Here is a 22,673-nt window from a genome sequence, read left to right as displayed (position 1 = left end):
CGCGATTTTTTAGTAGTTGGAGCTGGCTTGGGCTTAGTGATCCTGCACTGTGAGTCCAAAGCAATAATAAAGGACTCCCAGCTGACAAGGACAGGACTCTTCCTCTGCAACATTTGGTAAGACCAAGCTTTAATGCGTCCAGACAACAGGTTGATAGCCGCTCTGACCCTGATGAAATCCGTGGCGTAAGTTCGAGGCTTTAAAGAGAACAATACCTCGCAATCCATCCTGAATGACTGGAAGGACGTGTAGTTACCATCAAATCTGTCGGGCATGATGACAAAGGGTTCCGGAGCTGGATGTACTGCGCCTTTAAGAGATAAAAGTTCCTGCTGCAACTCCGAAACAATCTGGGCCAGGCTGGACACTTGCTGGAGTGAGGGTGAGCACATTTCTGCGGACTCCATATTGGTCAAGTCTTTTGTCAGGGTCTTACCTGAGTTGGGAGTCTGTAGCGCAGATATGACGCTCACCCTTGCAGATAGCCACAGGCCGAGGTGGTCAGGTAAGAATTCACCTGGCCTGTGGGTCTGTGCACGGGGGCTGTGCAGGATGCAGTACCAAATTCGCAGGACAGGCAAGGACAGAACCAGCAGGATAGTCGAGGGATAGCCGAGGTCAAAGGATGCCAGAGGTAGAATAAACGTAGTCACAAGCCGAGGTCAAATACACGAAGCAGAATAAACAGGAACACTGGTACGACACAGGAACAAAGATCAAAGACTTGACAATGAGTGCAGGGCGAGGCTGGGTTTAAATACCCTGCTAATGGAGATCAGAGTCAGGTGAGAAGCAGGCAAGTCATGGTGCAGCCCCCGGTGTAGTAGCCAAGCCAGAATGAACAAGGCCGGAATCAGAAGTCTCAGGTAAAGCCGCTGTGGCTCAGAGGTAGAGAGCAGGACTGGGATAGACAAGTACCCCGGTTCAAGTCCCCTGTTGGGAATTCCAGGAGCGACCACGTCTTGCCGTCTGTCTCACAGGTGAGTACCCTGACACAGAGTAACTTAAAAAAAGGAGAAACAAAGATACAAATAATGGTACAGTATGTATGAACGATATAATTCCACAAGAACAAAGGTGTTATATTCACACTCACACTTTGAGGAGCTATATCAGCTCGGTGTTAAGAGCTTGGACGGAATAATCCCTGTCTATGGATTTCTTGAGGTTCCAGATCGTTGGTGAGTTTATAGGTGTAAGTATTCGTTATATGAAAAACAAGAGTAAAATACGCCACATGGTCTAGTACGTAAATATAAAATATTGTAGTAAGAGTAGATGATCCTACTTACATATACTAGAGCAACGACCTGCTCTAGTTTGGAGAATTTCAGGTGGAATAATCCCCACCTCGGGATATAGTGGACCCAGGTATAGCAGCAAAGCAGTATTAAATAGGAAGGAGGCAGTATTAAATATGAAGGTGGCATTCACTTTTGAGAAAGCTTCGGCTAAACGTGTCAAGTGAGGAAGAATTTTGGACTTTTATACAGGACTGGTTTTATAGTGTATTATTCACTTTTTACTTATTGTATTAAAGTACATATAATTTTTAAACCATCCAGTCATTTTTTTTGTCCTCCTTCCTATTTAATACTGCTTTGCTGCTATACCTGGGTCCACTATATCCCGAGGTGGGGATTATTCCACCTGAAATTCTCCAAACTAGAGCAGGTCGTTGCTCTAGTATATGTAAGTATATGTACATCTTTGTTTCTCCTTTTTTTAAGTTACTCCGCTGGCCAGTATTTCTACTAAACGTATGTACAATTTCTGATCTTTAGCGCTGTTCACCTTTCTATTTTATCTGTCCATTTATCACAAGGTAGAGGGAACACCTTGTTGGTGAACTGCTGCTCACCCTTGAGAAGAGAGCGCTTATTACCCTTTTGCATTTGCTACAATCTTTGCCTGTCTTATGTAGGGCTTCCCCATCTATTATATTGCCCAATCAAATCTGATTAGGCTTTCACTTTGTTTATGGCCATATATAAAAATCCCTAACTAATTTTTAACCTGTCAACTAATTCTCTGCCTATAGCACTCCCTAGTCCTTTCACACTTCATTTAATATATTTTCCTGTTGTCTGCTCCAAACACTAATATGACATTCTTTCCCCTTTTTAAATTAAATATATTGCTATATAAGGACTGCAAATCTGGCAAGCTATTACACCTGGATACATTTTAAATCCTTTAATAACTATACCTCATGTACACTGGGATGGGGGCTTCTTTGGGCATGGTTTATACCACCTCTCATTTCCTTTTCCCTAACCATGAACAAGTTACTTTTATATTTGTTTATTTATTTTATTATAATACTATATAAAAAAATTTATATATAAAATTTACCATCATCATCATCATCGTCCACATCTTCCATATTGTTATTATTATTTATATTTTCCTCAACACATTTTATTATATTGTAAGCATCTTCCAACATAGCTACTCCTAGGAGACAATAGAGTTGTTAATAGATTATTGGAGTAATGTTTATATTTATAGTGCGTTTATGTATGTGATATTGGATAAAACATACAGGAAGGAAAAAAAGATTTTACAGCAAAATATTCTGCATCATGCCACACCATGCAAAAAAAATAAATATATAAAATAATTTTAAAAAAAAAATAATAAATAAATAGCATTATGACTGCAAGAGTATTATGGGAGATATAGACCACAACATCAGGAGTGCCGACTGTTGCCTACTCCTGATGCATAGTGTGCCTGATAAGCAGCACTTGGAAATGTTCAAGCCTACCTAAACTTAGTGGTAGTTACACTCAAGGTTGGTAGCTACTATTTGTAACTACCACCGTTGTCTTTAATAATATTATAGTTACAAAGCGAAGAACAAATGGAAACACCTAAACGGGAGATTCTGTCTCTCCTGGCTGCCGCATACAGCTGAAATATGCATCAGAACTGGAGATTTAGGTTTGTATATGTAGAATATTACTATGTTCCTATTTATATTCATTGTAGGTATGGATGTCTAATGGGGTAAAAAGAACAGATGTTACATTGTAAAGCTGTACCAGGAGAACCCTGGAATGTGGTAATTAGGGGTCTTGTCCTTACATGGGTAGGGTGATATTCTGACGTCATAATGGTCATAGCTATATAGAAAAGGGGACAAAGGACCACAAGGTCTTGCTGTTGCCCATTGCTTGCTGCATGGGGTTCTTGTCCGGCTGTCTAACTATGTAGAGTCTAACTCTCCCTTGAGGAGTCCAGCAATTACCATCTGCTGCTGAACATCCATTATCCTGTTGCGTCCTGTGTTGATTTATTATGTATCTGTAACAGTAAAAATAAACCTGAAGAAACCATAAGTCAAATTGCGTATTAGTATTTTTGGTTAATATAAACTTATAAACGTGGCAAGCCTTTTACCCAAGAATAAATATACATGAAAGACTTATTTTAATCAACCTGGAAAAAACACACAGAAGAAACTCATTTATTACAGTATAATTTCGTGCAATATCCTTTATAAATATAACTGTAACTTGCCTTTCACTGCAGTGGTCTCCTCTACGCCATAATTATTATTATTATTATTATTATTATTTGTGTTTTTCCCCTTGGACGTGTTATGAGCTGCAAATAGAGTTAAAAAAGATATGACATATCAAAAAGAAACAGTTATGCATTTCAGTCAACAGATTCATACAAGACATTTGGAAACTAGTAAAATGTGGGATGCAATCAGTACCAGTTGTTGCAAGATCGGGGAATGTTTGAACGCCAGTGCCAGTTCCAAGCAGTAAGCACTCCCCATTTAATTCTCCAGCAGTGCTTTTGTTCTTTCGACCCTTCATCTGTTGACAGATCTGTAAAAGATGGAATTATTGTTTTTGTTTATTTTCAGTTTGTTTGTAATGTAAGTGTCAAATTCCATATAATGATATGCAGAATGTCATCGACTTTGGAAAATGCGTGTACAGTGTCATTTATCTTTAACATAAGCTGCTTTCTTTATACTGAGGTCCCACCCTGTAATCTTCACTAATGTATAATATAAGTAATTAGGTTAGCAATATAATAATAATAATAACTCAATATTATCATTATTAAGATATTATATCATACATTCCAAGTGTCCCTATTTAGGAACGGAAGTCCCTATTTTGGGCTCAAATCCCTCTCTCCCTCTTTTCTATCCTTATGTCCCTCGGTTGTTGGTGTGTCTGAGTTTTTAACAGAGCTAAACGCAGTAATACTCACAATGTAATATGTCTTTAAACTACAATAAATGCCATTAAAAATCAGATCAATCTGTGTAAATCAGATTAATTGTTCTTGTTCTTAATTACATTTTATTTGCATAAATTGGTGTTAGTAAGTCACCTAAAATGCCTCAGAACAGCTGTAACCCTGAAAACACCCCCAGCCACACCTTCTTTATCTATGTGAAAGGCTAAGCGGTATGTAATATTTTTGTTCTAATTCTGTTTATATCTCTTTTTCTGATGTATCCACTTTTCAAGTTATTGGATAAATAGTTGTTTTTATAATTTAATGAGCCATTATTGTTGATGGCATTATCAACATGCTTCTATAAAAATGCACTCTAGGCATTATAGCCACTACACTGAGTGCTAGTGATTACATTGCTTAATTCCTGAAATCAGTACAAAAGATGCATATAATGAGCATTGAATGGATAGTGGAAGGTACAAGCACTTTAGGCTAATTCGTTTAGAATGCTTAAGATTCCTTCAGGAATGAATGCACCAAGACACTTCAAAAATGAACACTAGCAGCAAAGGACATCATTTAGAAATTAGGAAATAGGATAAAATGCATAATACATAAATGCACTACACGCCACCCTTAAAATCAATAACTTTTTATTGCATAGATCCAGATTTAGAGGTGATAACAAATTGTTTTGTAATTTTTGAGAGTTAAAGTATTTGACACTTGAAAATGTAAACAAAGATCATTCAAATTAGTATCTCAGTGGCTTTAAAAAGATAATGGAATTTAGATTAACAACCCTTGTATGGTTCAGACATCTTTTTTTAATACTTGAGTGGTAATATTTTGTGGTGGTGATACTGCTGTGGTTGTGGCTGAGTATAATTGGTTTGTCCACTATATGTCAGGCTTTCCTTTAAGTGGTTCATAACTGCTCAAGTTAAAATTGGAAATGGACTATAGCCATATAATGTGTTTTTTGGTTTTGATTTGTGTAGCTGTTAGACACCGGGAGTATTTAAAATCTTACAGAAGATGTCTTCATTATTTTTTAAAAAATATTTACAATTTTCCCTATAATAGCTATTCAATTTATTGCTAAAATCATTTTTATAACGCTAATACAATACTCCTCTATTTTTCATTAGTGTATATTCATAATATACATAATATATACTGCTCAGTTCTCTGCCATTTAGTGCTAAACTCGCTGTTTTAGCAACACATCCCCTGGCTGTAACACATACATCCTATCTACACACTTCCAGAAAAAGAGTCGACATTTGATTTGCTTCCCTTACTGCACAGTGTGTTTAACCTAGAATTTCTAATCTACTGTTATGTTATTAACTTTCTAGAGTCTGCAACATCCTCATGTGTGTGATTAAAGTTCAATTTAAAAAAAAACTAAACAAACACAATGTGCAGTAATAAATTACCATTCATTTAAAAGATTATTATACACATTACTGGCACCTCAAATGATACCCCAGATGATTGATAAAGAACTAATTCAGGTTCTTTTATGAGCAGTGCCAAATCAGCATTCAACTTTCTGTGGAAGCTAATGTAAATTGCAAAATATACAGTGAGGGAAAACTAATTATGTGCCCGACCACAAGTGTACTTTGAGAGCTGATAAGAACTGCAACTGTGACTGGAAGCATGGTCCTTCATACACTTAACTTGAAGGGGGCATGAGAGAGCTTTCATCAAGAGTAGCTAGTTATTAAGAGGTAAAAGATAAAAAAAGAAAATAAATGACACTGGAAACTAAAGTGGTTTCTGCTTTGAGGGGGGAGGGTTAACAGCTCACACTCACTGGGTTACCACTAAATAAAAAGAGTTACCCACCATTGTCTTTGTAATCACGATATGTTTAACAATTGGCAGACAGCTAATCAAAAAATAACTTTTATTGTAACCATTGTAACATACTGATATCAATTTACACTAATTCATTTAATATGGTTTTTCAGATAAAACTCAAAATGACTTTTCCGTTTATGACAGTTAAGTACATTTGTGTAAATGGAAAGATAAATTTAATTCTCATGACCTGATCTGTTCTTTTTTTATCCTTTAGCACCTGCTTGTTTCAACTGACACTTTTCATTATCTGCTCTAGTTCGGAGAGCTTAAATGTGTCTACATTTTCTTCATTTTGTTGGGTTAATTTCTACTCAATGGCAGTTAATCTCTCACATTGCATTGTTTATATATTTGTGCATGATATTATAAAGCAAAATGTTTACATCCTTTTTTTGGGGGAGGGAGAGGGGTGTTGGAGGGGGGGGGGGGGAGACACTTGCAAAATAAAAATAGCCAAAGTAAGATTTTAATGCATCGTTGGTCATATCTTCTTTTTTTTGTCAAAAACCAAATTTATGATATTAGTAGTCCACTACTAGGTTCCTTAACCCAGTATCATGGGTTTAACATTATATGGCATTATGGTGGAACTGAATTCCCATATTTTTTTGCTGAGATAGGGGATCTTAAATAGCTTTGTAAAACGTAAACTGTATTTTTGTGTGTGCAGTGTTCGTTATATTCGTTGTAGTTTGTCTAAATGTTGGGCTTTACAGCAGCACCTTTGCTGAGAAATGCATGTTCCAGTTCCCCATTCCCAGTTCAATCTCAATCTCGTGCATCAGACCACCACTGTCCAACACACTCGGTCATATAATATACACACAAATTCACAGAGTCTGAAAAACTCATGTGAGCTTTTATACATTTGTCTTACTGGCATTTTTTTTTTCCAATTAATAAAAGTGTTTTTTAAAACGACACAAATGTTTCGGTGCAGACAAGATTGTTGCGTAGTGATTGTCTTCATCCTACACAGCACATACAGATGACTTTTAGACATCTCTCTCAATGTACTCTTGATTCTAAAATACAACAGTCACCCTGCTTAGGATAGACTCCTCATCGTTCAATAGTAACATAATACTATAGGCCAAAAAAAGACTCAAGTTCATCAACCTTCTCACATTTCTCTTTCTGCTGTAGTTCAAAAAAAGGTGAAAAACAGCATTTGAACTTATTTCCAATACCTCCAAAAAATGAGAAAAATCTTTCTTGATACTAAATTGATACTTAGATTTCCAGGTTCAGGATGTGAATATCAGGGGAGTCCAGTAAAAGACTCTACAAACACAGTCTGGGGAGCATACCTTAAAATAATCAGAGATGTGCCGTAAGTGGCTTTGGAAACGTTATCGTTCTAAGTTTATTGGTTTTATTTACTCCGATGCCGGTATGTATTATCATATAAAGGTTTAAGTTTCAATGTAAAGAAAATCAAATTCAATCTGTAAACCTCATCGTGTTAAGTCTTTTCCTGCCACAAGTAGTAAGTGTCACAAACCAGCCATGCAAACAGATTATTTCTTGAAACAGTGCAGAATTCTACTGAAACGTGTTTCATTATAACTTCTAGTAAAACAAAGCCACAAACTTCGGTCTGGCTAATACTATTTTCTGTCTTAACCCCTTAAGGACCAAACTTCTGGAATAAAAGGGAATCATGACGTGTCACACATGTCATGTGTCCTTAAGGGGTTAACCTCTTGTTATTTTACATGCAATAACTTACCAGAGTACTGTCTGCATTTCTGGCTAATGATATAATAGGATAGGGTGCAACTCTAGGAGCTTGACTTCTTCCTAAAAATAATTACAGAACACAATATCATGTAAATATTAAATTAGCACTAAAAGTTTATGCAACATGAACAGTTTATGCAACATAAGACACCATAACAACTTCATCACAATGAAGTTGTTATGGTGCCAGGAGGCACTTTTACCTTCAGAAGTTAAACCATTTTAGAACGTTTTAACCCCAAAGTTGCCTCCAACAGTCAGCTGACACTCTCAGCCAATCAGTGACTCCCCATTCACAAAACTGGCTTGGAAAGAACATACCTTTTCCAAGCCAGTTTTGTCAATAGGGAGTCACTGATTTGCTATGTGCATCAGCTGACCACTCTCAGCCAATCATTTCGATTAAGTTGTTTTGGTGCCTGGAGTGCCCATTTAGGCTGTCATGGATGCATGATTTAACTTTCATCTCTCATTGAAATCTAGGAAGAAATATTTTGTTATCCACTTGAATTTTATCAGCTGTAGTCCCAATCCCAAATGGCTGATACAAATAAAATACTTTGTGCAAAAAAAAAAAAAAAATATATATATATATATATATATATATATATATATATATATATATATAAAATACGAATCAAAATCCTTTCAAAATATATCCAAACAATATATTACATAATGCAAGTACTTAAAATCTATTGCACTGTATACACTAATTAAAAAGTTTTGAGTATAAAGAAGAACAAATAAAATTACAAAAGAGTACTGAAAACAGTCAGAAATAAACGAACATAATTGCCTTCCACATGCCATAACATATTTTCTTTTCTTTGTACAGTGTCCTTCTATAACATGCATGCTACACCATACAATAATTTGACATTTACACGAAAATAGGTATAGTCATTGATTTCCACACATTTATGAAATATATATACATACATACATATATATATATATATATATATATATAGTTGTATTTATTTCATTATTAAACCTATAATAGGAATGGAATTCTGACTACAAATTGTAATGCAGTGAAATACAGGGCCGGTGCAAGGAATTTTGCCACCCCAGGCAAAAAAAAAAAAATTTGTCACCCCATTTGCTCCACCCACTCATGCAGACTGACACACTGACCCAAGCAGACTGACGCACACACACTGATCCATGTAGACTGATGCACACACACTGATCCATGCAGACTGATGCACACACACTGACGAATGCACATTGACGCAGACACACATACACACTGATAAATGCAGGCTGACGCGCACACACACACTGACCCATGCAGACACACACATACACACTGTCTCATGCAGACACACATACTGGCCCATGCAGACACATACACTGACACACACTAATACATGCAGACACACACTGACCCATACTGCAGACACACGCTGACCCATGCCGATACACACTGACCCATGCACACACATACCGACACACACTGACCCATACAGACAAACACTGACCCATACATATTGACATATAACAAACACAAATTCTTCACAAATACACATTGTGATGTCCCATTGATCCACTTACCTTTCTTCATATTTGACTGCTTTTCATGTGTTCGTCGTAGCTTCCCTGCACCTGGCTGCCTTCACTCCGTCTCAGCCCCGCCCCCTGCTATGCTCCCCCCCACTTGCCCCCACGTATAGGGAAAGGGACAGGAGCGAGAAATTGAAGCGCCCTTGCACTGCTGCGTCAATGGAGTCTTTGTGGGGGGCCTGGGTAAGAAGGCTGAAGTGGATGCCGCCAGACCAGTGTTACACCGGGTGCTAGTCAGCAGCCATGTAAGTGCTCCCTAGCGCACAGTAACATGGTCCGCAGCACGATTTGTATGATTATTCAAACATAGATGAGCGGCCAAACAAGCAAAGCAGTAAAGCTCCTTCCAGTGCTCCCCTTCAAGCAGCGCCCTAGGCGGACATCTAGTTGGCCTATATGAAGCGCTGACCCTGGTGATATATAATTATTTTAGAAGGTCCTTTTTTCACACTATGTACACCATTCAGAGCCACTCCTCCCCCCCCCCCCCCCCCCATATCCTATTAGCGACTGGGCTGCAACATCTGTGCAGTTTCCTGTCCTTATTCATAATGATCAGCTGCTAGCTTCTCACTGTTTAGTAGACATGCACACACACATGGCATGGCAGGGAGGGGCATATCTTCTAAATATGTAGGCCTGTTCTTAATTTGTATTAACTTTTTTTAATGTGGCTGGCTACCAAGCAGTTGGCAAGTCACCAGATGCTTAACTTTCATGCCGCCAAGAGTTTTCTTTTAGCAACTATTTGCCTGCTTGCTGCAAGTCAAATAGTAGAGCCTGAATCCAGAAACGGCTTGACCAATTGGCCATTTTGGTTATTTTGGGATTTAAGCAAAAGCCTAATCGGGATTTGTTTTTTTCCAGCCAAATAATAAAGTTGAGAGGAATCTCAGTCCGGACAAAACTAAATGCTCAAGTGCTCAATGTGCACTCAAGATTTCTTTCATAAAATGTTTATTTAAAAATACTCTGACAGAAAATATTTGTTCTACCAAGCATCAAATGTATATGTAATCAGTCTTGCAATAGCTGCATATCCCATTCTTCCCCAGCACAGACTTCCTCTGGCTGTCCAATAACAGGCTTCTCAATGAGCCGTATTACAGCTCATTATGAAGTCTTTGCAAGGCAAGTAATCTGTACAATTGCCACCCTCGTGTGTTTAGCTCCACTGAGCTAATCTTCCAGGAAGTAACAGGTCCTGATGTCTGATTGACAGCCAAGGGGGTGTAACAACAAGGTTAATTTATAAAAGTGCACATTTCTATTACAATTGGCATTTTGATCAAATAAAAAAGAGAACAACTAAAATTGAAGCGCTTGTATTAGGAGTGTTATTTTAATAAACCATCACGAACGGACATCAAATTGCAGACAGAGACTTAAATTATGAACAGAGAACACAATTTAGGCTTACACCTAACTCAGCCCTGAAACACAAATATAAGAGTATTTTGAACAAAATACTATATTGTGTATTGTTTTTTAAAAAAGAAATATATTACATATACAATCAACACACATAAACAGTATTGGTATTTTTTTCTTTTCCATCTGATTGTATAACAAATTACTATTGATCCAAATAAAACAAACTTGTCTCAGTACCTTGAAAAGGATCCATCTTTTCGCAATGCAAGTTTTGCCCTCCTTTAGGAACTGTGCACTTGAAGACCCCTTCAAATATTCTCTTCTTAATATCTTGTAAAGGTGAACTCACGTAAATACTAGAATATGAAAACAATGCATAAATAATATGATATTTAAGAAATTTACTATACCAGTTGGATACCCCGACAAACAAAATTTAAAAAGCAACTTTATTACATCGAATAAAAAAATTTAAAATCAAGGTTTCAATCCAACACAAGGGTTTTTGTCAAGTCAGAAATTTATTGATTAAAAGACAATAATTGATTAAGACACTATGGTTGTCTACCATATTTTGACTTGGTTAAAGTTAATCTAACAACAAATAATAATAGAGTATTTCAGGTTAAAGAATTACCTTTTTAAAGACACCAAAACCTAAACAGCGCCTCTACAACTATAATTTCAGGAATATATATTTGTATTCCTGACACTATAGTATTTTTTTTTTTTAATAATTTGGTGGGGGGAGATAAGTAACAGGAGCTGTGGCCAGTGACCTCTGTAGTCCAGTCAGCCTTATCAGCAGATCTGCAGGAACAGTTATAGAGGGTGTAAAACTCTGTCCCAGCTCCTCCAATGTCAGTGCGTAAGGCTGGACAGGAAGTTAAAGGGATCACTTCCCACCTGCCAACTAACAGCCTCTCACACAGGAAATGCTTTGCAGCAGGAGGAGCAGGGGAAGCTCTCAGTGATGCACACTGCAGCTCTGAAATTTTTAATCTGACTGGTCTATACAAGAAATAGGAGGATGAATACTTTGCAAATAACCCTTCAAACTACAGCTGGAAATAAACCCTTAACCTCAATCCTATGTTTAAATCCTCGTAAAAAATAACATCTCATGTACCCCCATTTCTAACTTTACCCAACGCTAGCCTTAAATTCAATCATCTTAAACAGCCTTTATACTACAACTTTTTAACACTAAACGCCCTATATAATCTAACTCTGACATTAACCCATCTATAAACCGTCTATAAAGGGACTCTATAGTCACCAGAACAGCTACAGCTTATTGTATGTGTTCTGGTGTAATAATTCCCTTCAGGCTTTTTGCAGTAAACACAGTTTTTTCAGAGAAAATACAGTGTTTACATTACAGACTAGGGACACCTCCACTGGCCACTACTCAGATGGGCGTTGGAGGTGCTTCCTGGGGCAGTGCTGCACATTGTGCAGCCCTGCCGTTCAGTGTATTCTCCCTCTGCATGGAGACACTGAACTTTTCTTATAGCGATGCATTGTTTCAATTAATCTCTATGAGGAGATGCTGATTGGCCAGGGCGGTGTTTGACTTGTGCTGGCTCTGCCCCTGCTATGCCTCCTTTACAATCTCAGCAAATCCAATGCTTTCCTATGTGGATGGCTCAGATCCCCACCTCAGATTATGTCAGCAAAGTAGGAAGATCAGGGGCAGACCCAGCAGCAGCAGATTGGGATAAAGGTAAGATTTTACTATATTTAAGGTGGGCAAGGGGGGATCAGGGGGGCTAAAAAGTGGTTTGAACACTATAGGGTCAGGAATACATGTTTGCTCTTCTAACCCTATAGTGTTCCTTTAACATGCACAGCTGCATTCACTCACAGATTCAAGTCCAATACATTACAAGCAGAGTAGAAATATACACATACATATTTATACATGTGCAGTTGTCCAATATGGATATGTTTTAAGATGTCTAAAGGCCTGCAATGTCAGTTAATAAATTCATTATGCTCACTTTATCTGCTTTATCCTAGGGCTGGGGAGCAGGGTGCGCCTTAAAATTTTCTGCTGACATGCACCTGACATAGAAATCTGGCCTTGCTGACTGAACTGCTGCAGACATTGGCAAAGGCTCCTGGAACTTATCTCTCCCCATCAGCCCACTTAAACTCCAAAAAGGCACAGGTGCTGAAAACATGTGCCCCATAGAGGACCAGCACCTGTAGACAGGTACCTACTCTGCCTAATGGGAAATCTGGCCCTGCTACTGAGTGTATTTTTTATAGTAAAGACATTTTATTTTGTATTTTTATATATAATTTGTATTTTTATATATAAAGAAGAGTGAGGGAGAATCACCTTGTGGAACTCATAATTATGAGAAGTTAGAGTTGTTTTGTGCAAGTTATTTGCATTTTTAGATAACCTTACCCCTTGTTTGTGCCATGTTGATACTGAAGCACCTTCTGTCCAAAAAGAGAACTGCTCTCTGTTGTGTAATTCCAGAACTTGACCGTGTCGATGTTAAAACATGAAGAAACTTGAAATGCTACCAAACAAGAATACAAAAAATGTCAGGCACTCTTTTATAGTTTCCATAATGCATTATAATTTCCCTTCCTTGATGAAAGTATGTCCCCTAAAACTATAAATGGTGGTTTCTTAGCTAATTGGCAAAATATAGAACACAATTACAGATATATTCCTCAATTCACCAGAGTTTTTTCAATTCTTTTTTTGTCCTTAAATTTCTTTTTAATGTTCAACTACCTTTAACTGACATGATAAAAAGTGTTGTTCCAAGTGTTAACATTTTTCAATAATACAACAATCCATTAAGATACATACAATATGTATAAAAATATCACAAATGAACTATAACATATTAAATCATCAGGTTTTTTTTGTTTTTGTTTTTTTACAAAAAAATAACGTTATATATTGCAGGGATAAAACTTCAGGGCCATTGCACCCAGAGCACTTAATTGAGCTTGCCAAAAATCTTGCTTGTTGTTGGACCTCAATAACATTTGTAGTGCTTTTTCACTCATACAGGCTCTGACGACGGCGTGCTGACACGCAGAAACAAGCGTCTGGCTTGTTGGCAAACTTTTTTACTTAGGGCTAGTGATTCAGGTAGGCACTAGTAGTCTAGCTATAGTGCTGAGGTATATCTTGGGACAGTTTGAGATTTTAGAGTGGATTCTTCCCTCTTTTCTTTTTTCCTACCCCCTCTTTTTTTTTTATTTCAGCTTAGTAAGCCCTCATACTTTGTTTTACTTTGGGGCATTCCTGCACTTGTTCATTACAATGTTATTCTCCCCTCATTTTCCACTAGCCTTTCTCTTTCTGGGAGAAATATGTTTCTCTCTTTTGTGCCTGGACTTTGTTATATTCATTATCTCTCTCCTTGTCTTCCTTTTATTTATTCTAAGTACTCACTCCTACCCTCCAATCTCAGTTAGTGATGATTGGGGATGTTTTAATTTGGTGGTCAAAATATAATTCCCCACCTTGAATGTGGGTTGACTACCCTTAGGTCTAGTGTGATAAGCCTGTTTGTTTTTTGTTTTTTTAACCAATTTTAAATAATCTTAGATTTAATAAACATAAGGGTTCTCTTTTTTTCTTCACATCTATTCTCCCCACCACAGGTCCCCTTCTTCCTTAGGGGCCCTTATTAGTTTTTGTTATATTAAAATTTTGGAACATTTTAACAACATCAGAAATAAAAGAACAGACAATAGCGTACCTAAGCCATGCAACTCATGTGCATATTTTTACTGGGAGAAAAATGAAAGTAAATTTGGTCTGGAGAGGTGGTAACAGATTACAAGAACTCATTCATAAAGAAGCTCAATGGATTTTCAACTTAAACACCCTGAAATTAGGTTTAAATCAGATTTGCAAGGGCTTAATACAATTTCTTGTTCCTTTCGAATATGTTTTTTTCTGTGTTTTATTTTTGGTAATATGGATTGACTTTTGAATATTGCATTTTTACCAGTTGTACCACCACCATTTTCACATGCAAATGGATCTATTTTCTTCTTCTTTGCTATTTAATTTCTATTTTTTATTTTTATTTATCTATTTTATTTTAAATTGTATTTATTTATTTATTGCCTAATATTTTGGCCCATTTTCTATTAACTTTTTTGCTTAACATATTCATATTTATTTTCATAATTTATTTGTATTTTCCATTATTTTATTTTCATATTAATATTTATTTTTATTTTATATTTGTATTTATTTCACTATATATTGTTTTTTATTTTTTATATATTTTTTATATTTTTCATCTTCCTGGTTATATTTTTTTCAGAATATATATTTTTTTGCTTTTTTCATTCCGGTTGCATGTTCTGGGAGAGGTAGGTTATTATTTATTTTTCCTTATGTGCGTATACTCAGTCAAATATGGATATGTCCATTTTGTTCCTCTTTTTTCTTTCTCCTGTTTTTTTTTGTCCCTACAGTGTCCTTACTTTTCTTGAGCATACCCAAGCATGGATATTGCCGAACCTCCTTTATTTATATTTTATACCAGTGTTTCCCAACCCAGTCCTCAAGGCACACCTACCAGTCCAGGATTTAAGGATTACCCAGTTTTGTCTAAGGTGTTTTTTCTTTTTTTTTCTAAAAACACCTTAGACAAAACTGGGTAATCCTTAAATCCTGGACTGGTAGGTGTGCCTTGATGACTGGGTTGGGAAACACTGTTTTATACATGTACTGTGATTTCCCCTCATTCTTTATCTTTTTACATATTTTTGGGTATTTTTGTGAGGTATACTCAGGACATCACGTTTTCAAGAATTTTTGTTTTATTTTATTTTTAACACATATTAGTGTTTTTTCATTGTTTTGTTCACATAACTTAGGCCAAGTCTTTTTAAAGTACTCTAGGAAGAGGGAAAATGTCCCATTTTTCTTTATGCACAGTGCAAGCAAAGTAAATGATAAGCATGTGATGTGTATAACAATGGCTTGTCTCTAGTGCCCCCAACAGAGGGATACCAAAGGACAAAAGTAGGACAGGGCTGGTAAAAGGTGTTGTGCATGTGTGAGGATGCTCCATGTGGTGTTGTGTGTGTGAGGCAGCTGATTGTGATGTCATGTGTTTAAAGGTGTCTGTGTGTGGTACTGCATGTCTATATTTATGTAGAGGTTGCACACTCTTCTTAAGCGCCTCCTCATCAGCAGTCAGATCATTGGGTAAAGGAATTCTGTCTCTCCACATGCACTCACTAGTCATGGCTGCTGGTATGATGCCATGTATCCTCAGCATTATGCAGTGCAATGTAGTGATTGGCTTCCACAGTTCTTCGTTCATTTCATGCCTAGCCTCACCTGCAGCCTCTCAAGCAAACATATACAAATCTCATTTAACAAAAGTTTCCCTGGCTGCAGCCAGATCCACAGTAATCTCTCAGTTTCCTGGTGAGCCAGACTGGCTCTGCCAAAACTGATTTTTGTACTCACAGTAACAAGCACAATTTAGATGGAACTGTTGCAACCTTCATAGTGTAGTAAGTTCCTCCACTTACTACACTACAATGTCACTAAACATTAACACATACACTACAGTACACTACACTAACACTAAATATTAACCTGTGCAACACACTACACTATAGCAAAACATTAATCATTATACAACTCTAACATGAAACAATAAAACATATACTACCCTAACTGTAACCATTAACACCTACACACTATCATAAAACTAAATCGTAACCACTCCACTACCATAACACTAACCCTAACTTTAACAAAATCACATAATAAAAAGGAATCATAATGACAAACTTGCACAATGACAAATAATGCATTGAACGCCCTGCTGGGAAAACAATAAGACAAGAGAAAGGGGAAGACAATAACTAACAACAAACAAATACACTATACACACCCTGATCATATATTGGGCACAGAGTGACTAAAATATAAGAGTAATGGGGGACCTACATAAAGTGTCCCCACTGATGGGGGGAATTTCATCTCTAATAACCCTAACACACTACACTAAACATTAACCTCTACACTAACTAACACTAAACATTATACCTTACACTACAGGAAACAGGAAACAAGCCCTGCACTTCACTAACATCAATGAGGATTAAGAGTCTATTGGGCCTTGTGCTGGTGATTGGGATATGCTTAATTACAGAATCTTGTAGACAGAAAGTACTAACACAGACATAATTCCCAAGTGTATTGTATCTAGTGGAACCTGGGACAGAGAAGAAGGTGGATGTAGTAAGTGTAGAAGTAAAAAAAAAAAAACATGCTATCTCAGAGACAGAACCTGCTATAGTTTACTTTAACTTTTTTTAAACCAGTTTTGTTACTCTGCATCCTTCTTATGGTCCCTTACTTAATTCCCTCTGCTCAGCATTATTGACCAAGAGCATGTGTTGAGTAGTAAAAAACAAACAAAAAAAACCAGACGACTGAGGACCCGGCATTAGGAGAGGGCCCGGCGGCTTGCTCTTTATGCCACCGGGTGCGAGGCTCCTCCAGTCTGCCCGGGAGGAGGAGAGCACCCATGGCCGCCAGTCTGCAGTTCTGCAGTGTGCAGTGCTGCAGAACATGTGTGTCATGAATTCTGGCCAATCAGAGCGTTGCTGCGGGTTACCAGACCATATATAATGGTCACCGGACCACCAAAGAGCCCACCTGACCACCAGGGAGCTAAAAAAGGTATTTAGTCCTTCAGGCAATCACCCCTTTCCCTCACACCATCATAAGCCCCCTCCCTCACATATCATAACCCCCTAGCTACCACCATCATCACTCCACTCCCTCACACCATCATCACCCCCCCACACCATCATCACCCCCCCACACCATCATCACCCCCCTTCCTCACACATCATCACCCCACTTCATCACACATCATCACCCCCTCCCTTGCACCATCATAACCCCCCTCCCTCACATACAACCCAACTCTAGAAGGAGTATGTAAAATTATTAAAGAGCTACAACCATTAATTTCAGTGCACCTCACACTCAAAAAAACATTTCCTGAGCCCCTCATACTAGCATTCAAACAACCGCCTAAACTGAGACAGAGATTGGTCCACAGCAAATTAACCACAGAGCAGGAGCTCACACAGAATGGCACTGTACGAGGCAACAAATCACTCTGCCAACTGTGTCAACATATATGTGGCAATAACACAGCCAGACACCATAACAAATCATACAACATTAAGGGATCATATATCATATATGTGCACATCTGCAAATGAGGTGTACATGATAAAATGTACAGTGTGTGACAAAGGTTGCTACATTGGAGGAACTAGCCTTAAACTGCATCTCAGAATGAATCTACACAGACACTCAATCAAGAACCACAAGGAAAACGGATATTGTGCCCCTCACTTCACCCATCAGTGAGGTCATCACTTCACCCAAACTGATTACTCCATCCAAACAATTAGAATTAAAGTTCTTAAAGGAAATTTCAAAGACTCTCATGAACTAAAGACATTTGAGATGAAAATGATCACACATTTCAACACCAGAAATGAAGGACTTAACCCCTTCAGGACAGAGTCAATAGTACACGTTCTGATCAAAATAAAATGTAAACAAAACCTGGAATTTGCGCAATATGTCTATATATATATATGTGTATATATATGTATATCATTTTTCAAAATTATTTTTATTTCTATATAGGTGTATATATATATATATATATATATATATATATATATATATAGAATACCTTGTTGAAAGTGCACTCACAGGACTCGATACTGTTGCCAAAAAGGTGGCATTTATGCAAGCTTCAAAAAGTTGATTACATAGTGTCAACATTTCAGTCCACTAGGGACTTTTTTATAGACATTTGGAACAGTGATCAGCACGGTTTTGTAATCATTTAAAAGGTTCAAGCTTTATTTCAAATCCATTAAAATTCGATCATAAGAACAACGTTTCAGTCCCCACCGGGACTTTCATCAGGATCAGGCATGCCTTTTACTTTCACTTTGACTTGTGACTGCTTTTAGGAGGGCTGCCTCGAAGCAGCAGGGGAGTGGCTGGGCTAGCATTAGCAGAGGATTAGACATTTGTCTTTGTACTTTCAACTTGTATGTGTGCTCCCCCTCCTGTTCTCTTTACATCCGTTGCCTGTATACCTTTAGTACCTGGTGGTTTAGACAGCCTCAGATTCTATATCGGATACTGTCTGTCGTATTCTTTATATATCCCTACCTCTATATATTTCACTTTCTAAAGCCATATGGGCTGCATATATGTGGACAACACATTCAAATCACTTTCAGCCAAATAAACTTCCTTTTTTCCCCTATTCAGCTTTCAAGTCTAGTGGTTATCTCCTACCATTGGGAAACAGGCTCTTTATGTAGTTATCTCATGTCTCATATGTTTAAAATAGATATACCCTTGTATATATTTCACTTTATCCATAGGACACTACAGAAAGCGACTTGTTATTTTGTGTTCAATTGGTTCGACCATTTTATCTAATTGTTACGTGTGGAGTTTATATCTGTAGAGTGATTGTCTGTGGTACAAATTTAGCAGTCTTTAAAACTATCACTTAATATACATTCTCTTCATATTACACTTAAGTTGCACAGGCACCTGTTTTGTTCAGCTGGTGCTTTTTTTTCCAATAAAGTTTATTGAATCTAAATTAGAGGTAATTCCTGTGGGTTTTTTTTTTTTCTTCCTAAATGTAGGAGTTAACCTTCCTCATTAGTCTACATTATGCTTTTTTATAATTCTTTATTTTTGTTGTGCTTAGAGTAACAAACACGCTTATATTGCCACAACAGCAGATACAAGCCGATGGAATAAAACAAGATTATCAGTAACATGGCAATCATTAACAGCACAGTTTTTTTTTTTTATATAACGAGAGAAGTCAGGCTAAATAGAACTGTCTATAACCTTAGATTCATCCAGGCTGGTAATTACGTGAAATAAAATAGACATGTCTAGTAATATCAGGAGCATTTAAAAACTAAGCATAGTCTACGCCTGCGGGAGTAGCGATGCCCCCAGGGCTTATTAATGGTATGAGCGTTGCTACGGTGGGTATGACAGTTGCCCTGTGCCATGTGTGTGGCAGTAGAGATTATCTGGGGGGTTAAGTGGCTTCAAAGCAGAAAGCTTGATGTAGGTTGGCTGCATGCATAGACAGTGTGAGTGATATGTGATTAAGTATAAATGTTGAACTGCCACTGGGTGTTTAAATGAGGCAGGGACAATATGGGTGCAGGAAATTATTGAAAAACAGTCCCAGTAATAAAGAGCAAAACAATAATAGATGGTAATAGATGGTATGCAGCAGGTACATAACGGCCAGACTAACGTTTCTTGTGGTGCTGCTTCCTATTCCTCTATATGTACTTATAAGTATTGCTTATCACACGGGTGAGACATAGAGAGCATGCAATAGGGGGCACAATAGGTAATTTGAGAGAGGTGTACTCATGGCTGTTGGGTATGCTGGAAATTAGTATCACCTCAAAAGTCAGGGGAAATAAGAAGCAGGAAAGCGTCCGGTTTGTATGTGGACTGTATGCCAAATCCCCCTCTTTTGTGGGTAAGGTGGACGGTCATTAAGTCCTTGCGGTTCAGGCATTTTCAACCTATGCCCGTCTGAGGGTGTATAGAGTCCCGTAGCCAGAGTGGGCGCTGCCTGCTGCACCCAGTTTTTGAGGATCGCCAGGTAAGGGCTTTCGCTGGTAGGGTTCCCCACTGTACCTCGATTGTGTTGTGCATCCTGGCGGGATCCAGCCGCTGTCGTGGCTGTCTTGTGCGGGGTTTTCTAGTCTTTGCTCCATGTGGTCGAATATCCGTCAGAAGGAGTTGTTTTTTCCGGCATCGCCTGCCCGCCAGCACTTTTCGGCTTGGGGGTTGCTTGCCAGTGTCAGGTGGTGGTTCTGCTGGTACGGTTACCTTTGCTACGTGGGGCTGAGCTTGCTTCAGCCTGTGAGCCAGTTTCAGCCAAAAGGCTGCAAATGTGCGTTCCAGCCGTGCTGTGATATCCAGTTCCTCTTCACCCTTGCTTAGTGTACACGTGGCAGTCGCCATTATGTTCCGCTCTGTCATTGCAGGTTGTCCGTGTGGGTTTGACGTTTGCTGATTAGCTGGGTCCTCACCCAGGTTTGGACCGGGATTACCCCCGCCGGTCCGGGGGGGGGGGCGGAGTGTCATGTCCCCTGAGCCGCCAGCTGAAGGACGGGGAAAGCGGCCGTCTCTCCCCAGTGCCAACGCCCGCAGGCCTCGGTCGGACATCTCGGGCTTTCTCGTACCGTTTTGCACGAGAGAGGTGTCAAAAGTTTCCTTAGGGCACGCTGGGCTAAAGTAGGGTAGCCTCATGTAGGTAATTTTGTTGCAGGGACGATTATTTGCGATTAGTCGAGGTAGACTGTGGGAGCCCAGAAAGCACGCGTCTTGTCGGGAAGCCAGTCAGGCTCCGCCCCCCCTACATTATGCTTTTTTAAATATCTATATCTCAGAGGGTAAAAGCTAATTCCTTACCAATACAATAACTGGTAACCCTTCTAAAATTAAACATACATGTAGTGTGTTTTCTTTAGTGCATATATGTCCTTGCCATCATTTAATCAGTTTTTTAAAACTCTAAATACCAGACTTAGATAATGCTACCCTAGATTCTAAGAATTAACTTTTCCCTTAAGTGATTGTTTGGGGCAGGGATAGGCAACCTTCGGCTCTCCAGATGTTGTGGACTACACCTCCCATGATGCTTTGCCAGCATTATGTGTGTAAGAGCATTATGGGGGATGTAGTCCACAACATCTGGAGAGCCGAAGGTTGCCTATCCCTGTTTTGGGGGATGGTGTGTCTTGGGAGATGGATTTCCACAATGTTATATTCTGCAGTAAACAAAGCTGTGGTCACTTTATCAACATATACAGATAGACATTAATCACTTTTATTCTAAATTCAATAAAAACACAACAGAAATTACATTCTTGTTGAATACGTTGGGTTTATTCACTAAATCCGTAACTTGTTTGACAAGACAATAGTGCATTTTAAAATGAATAAAATGCAAGCATTTGTTTTTTAAACACAGCTATATTTCTAACACAACTTTTTGTGTCTGGGATTTTTAAAAATTCTTCTCAAATCCAGGGTTCAGTGTACTACAAAAAAGGCAATGTAGAATATTATCTTCTCATTCGCAAGCTTCACCCTTGTTAAACATCCTCTTCAATGCAAAGAATAACTGTATAGTTCACTCATGTATACGAGCAAAAATATGCTTAAAATTAAGAAATTTCAGAGAGACATACAGCAGAATTTTAACAGCATGAACATTACATATTTCTAAAACAAGATCATAGGCTTGTTACAAAAAAAAAGTTTAGACAACTTGTAAATTTGTTAAATACTAATAATAAAGAGGAATTAAAGATATCTTACTTAGTACAAGAAGTAAACAGAACAAATTGATCTCGGTCCTCATATTGTGTCCAACCCAAAAGCGTTTTTTCTGCATCCTACAAGACAGATTTTATTTGCATGTATTGAGATCTTCGTGGTCACAAGTAATTGCAGTTCTCTGTCTGCTTTCGTCTTCTTTTTTTTTTCTAGTCTGACGCTGTAATGATTCTTCCACTTTTTGTTACCAGAAACACTTCACCACTTCTTTTACAAGCTGTGTCACACACAAGACTGTTTTCTGTACAGAGAAGTTGACTCTATTGACAAAGTTAACTGCCTAAAACTATGTATATAAAAAACTGTGGAGGAGAGACTTAAGGACACAACTTCTAAAATAAAAGGAAATCATGACGGAATATATCCGTCATGTGTCCTTAAGGGGTTAAAAATAATAATAACATAATAAAAATGTAAAAATCTGTAATAAGGGATA

General features: G+C 38.0%; 1 protein-coding gene across 1 annotated transcript in view; it reads right to left on the bottom strand.

Moving 5' to 3' along the window:
* ITGAE (integrin subunit alpha E) overlaps positions 1-22,453 on the bottom strand; it is a 112,705-nt gene extending 90,252 nt beyond the window's left edge. The window contains exons 1-7 of the mRNA XM_063444344.1: positions 22,220-22,453; positions 13,193-13,310; positions 11,011-11,129; positions 7,820-7,890; positions 3,728-3,845; positions 3,526-3,612; positions 2,356-2,394 (exon numbers count right to left, since the gene is read on the bottom strand). Coding sequence (XP_063300414.1) covers positions 2,356-2,394; positions 3,526-3,612; positions 3,728-3,845; positions 7,820-7,890; positions 11,011-11,129; positions 13,193-13,310; positions 22,220-22,295 — 628 coding nt within the window. The 5' untranslated portion in view covers positions 22,296-22,453. The remainder of the gene's footprint in view (positions 1-2,355; positions 2,395-3,525; positions 3,613-3,727; positions 3,846-7,819; positions 7,891-11,010; positions 11,130-13,192; positions 13,311-22,219) is intronic.
* Between the last annotated feature and the right edge of the window lie 220 nt (positions 22,454-22,673).

Source organism: Pelobates fuscus, chromosome 1, assembly GCF_036172605.1.
Source record: "Pelobates fuscus isolate aPelFus1 chromosome 1, aPelFus1.pri, whole genome shotgun sequence".
Lineage (NCBI taxonomy): Eukaryota > Metazoa > Chordata > Amphibia > Anura > Pelobatidae > Pelobates > Pelobates fuscus.
Note: the sequence above shows the minus strand (reverse complement) of the source record. Positions and strands in the feature narration are given on the sequence as shown.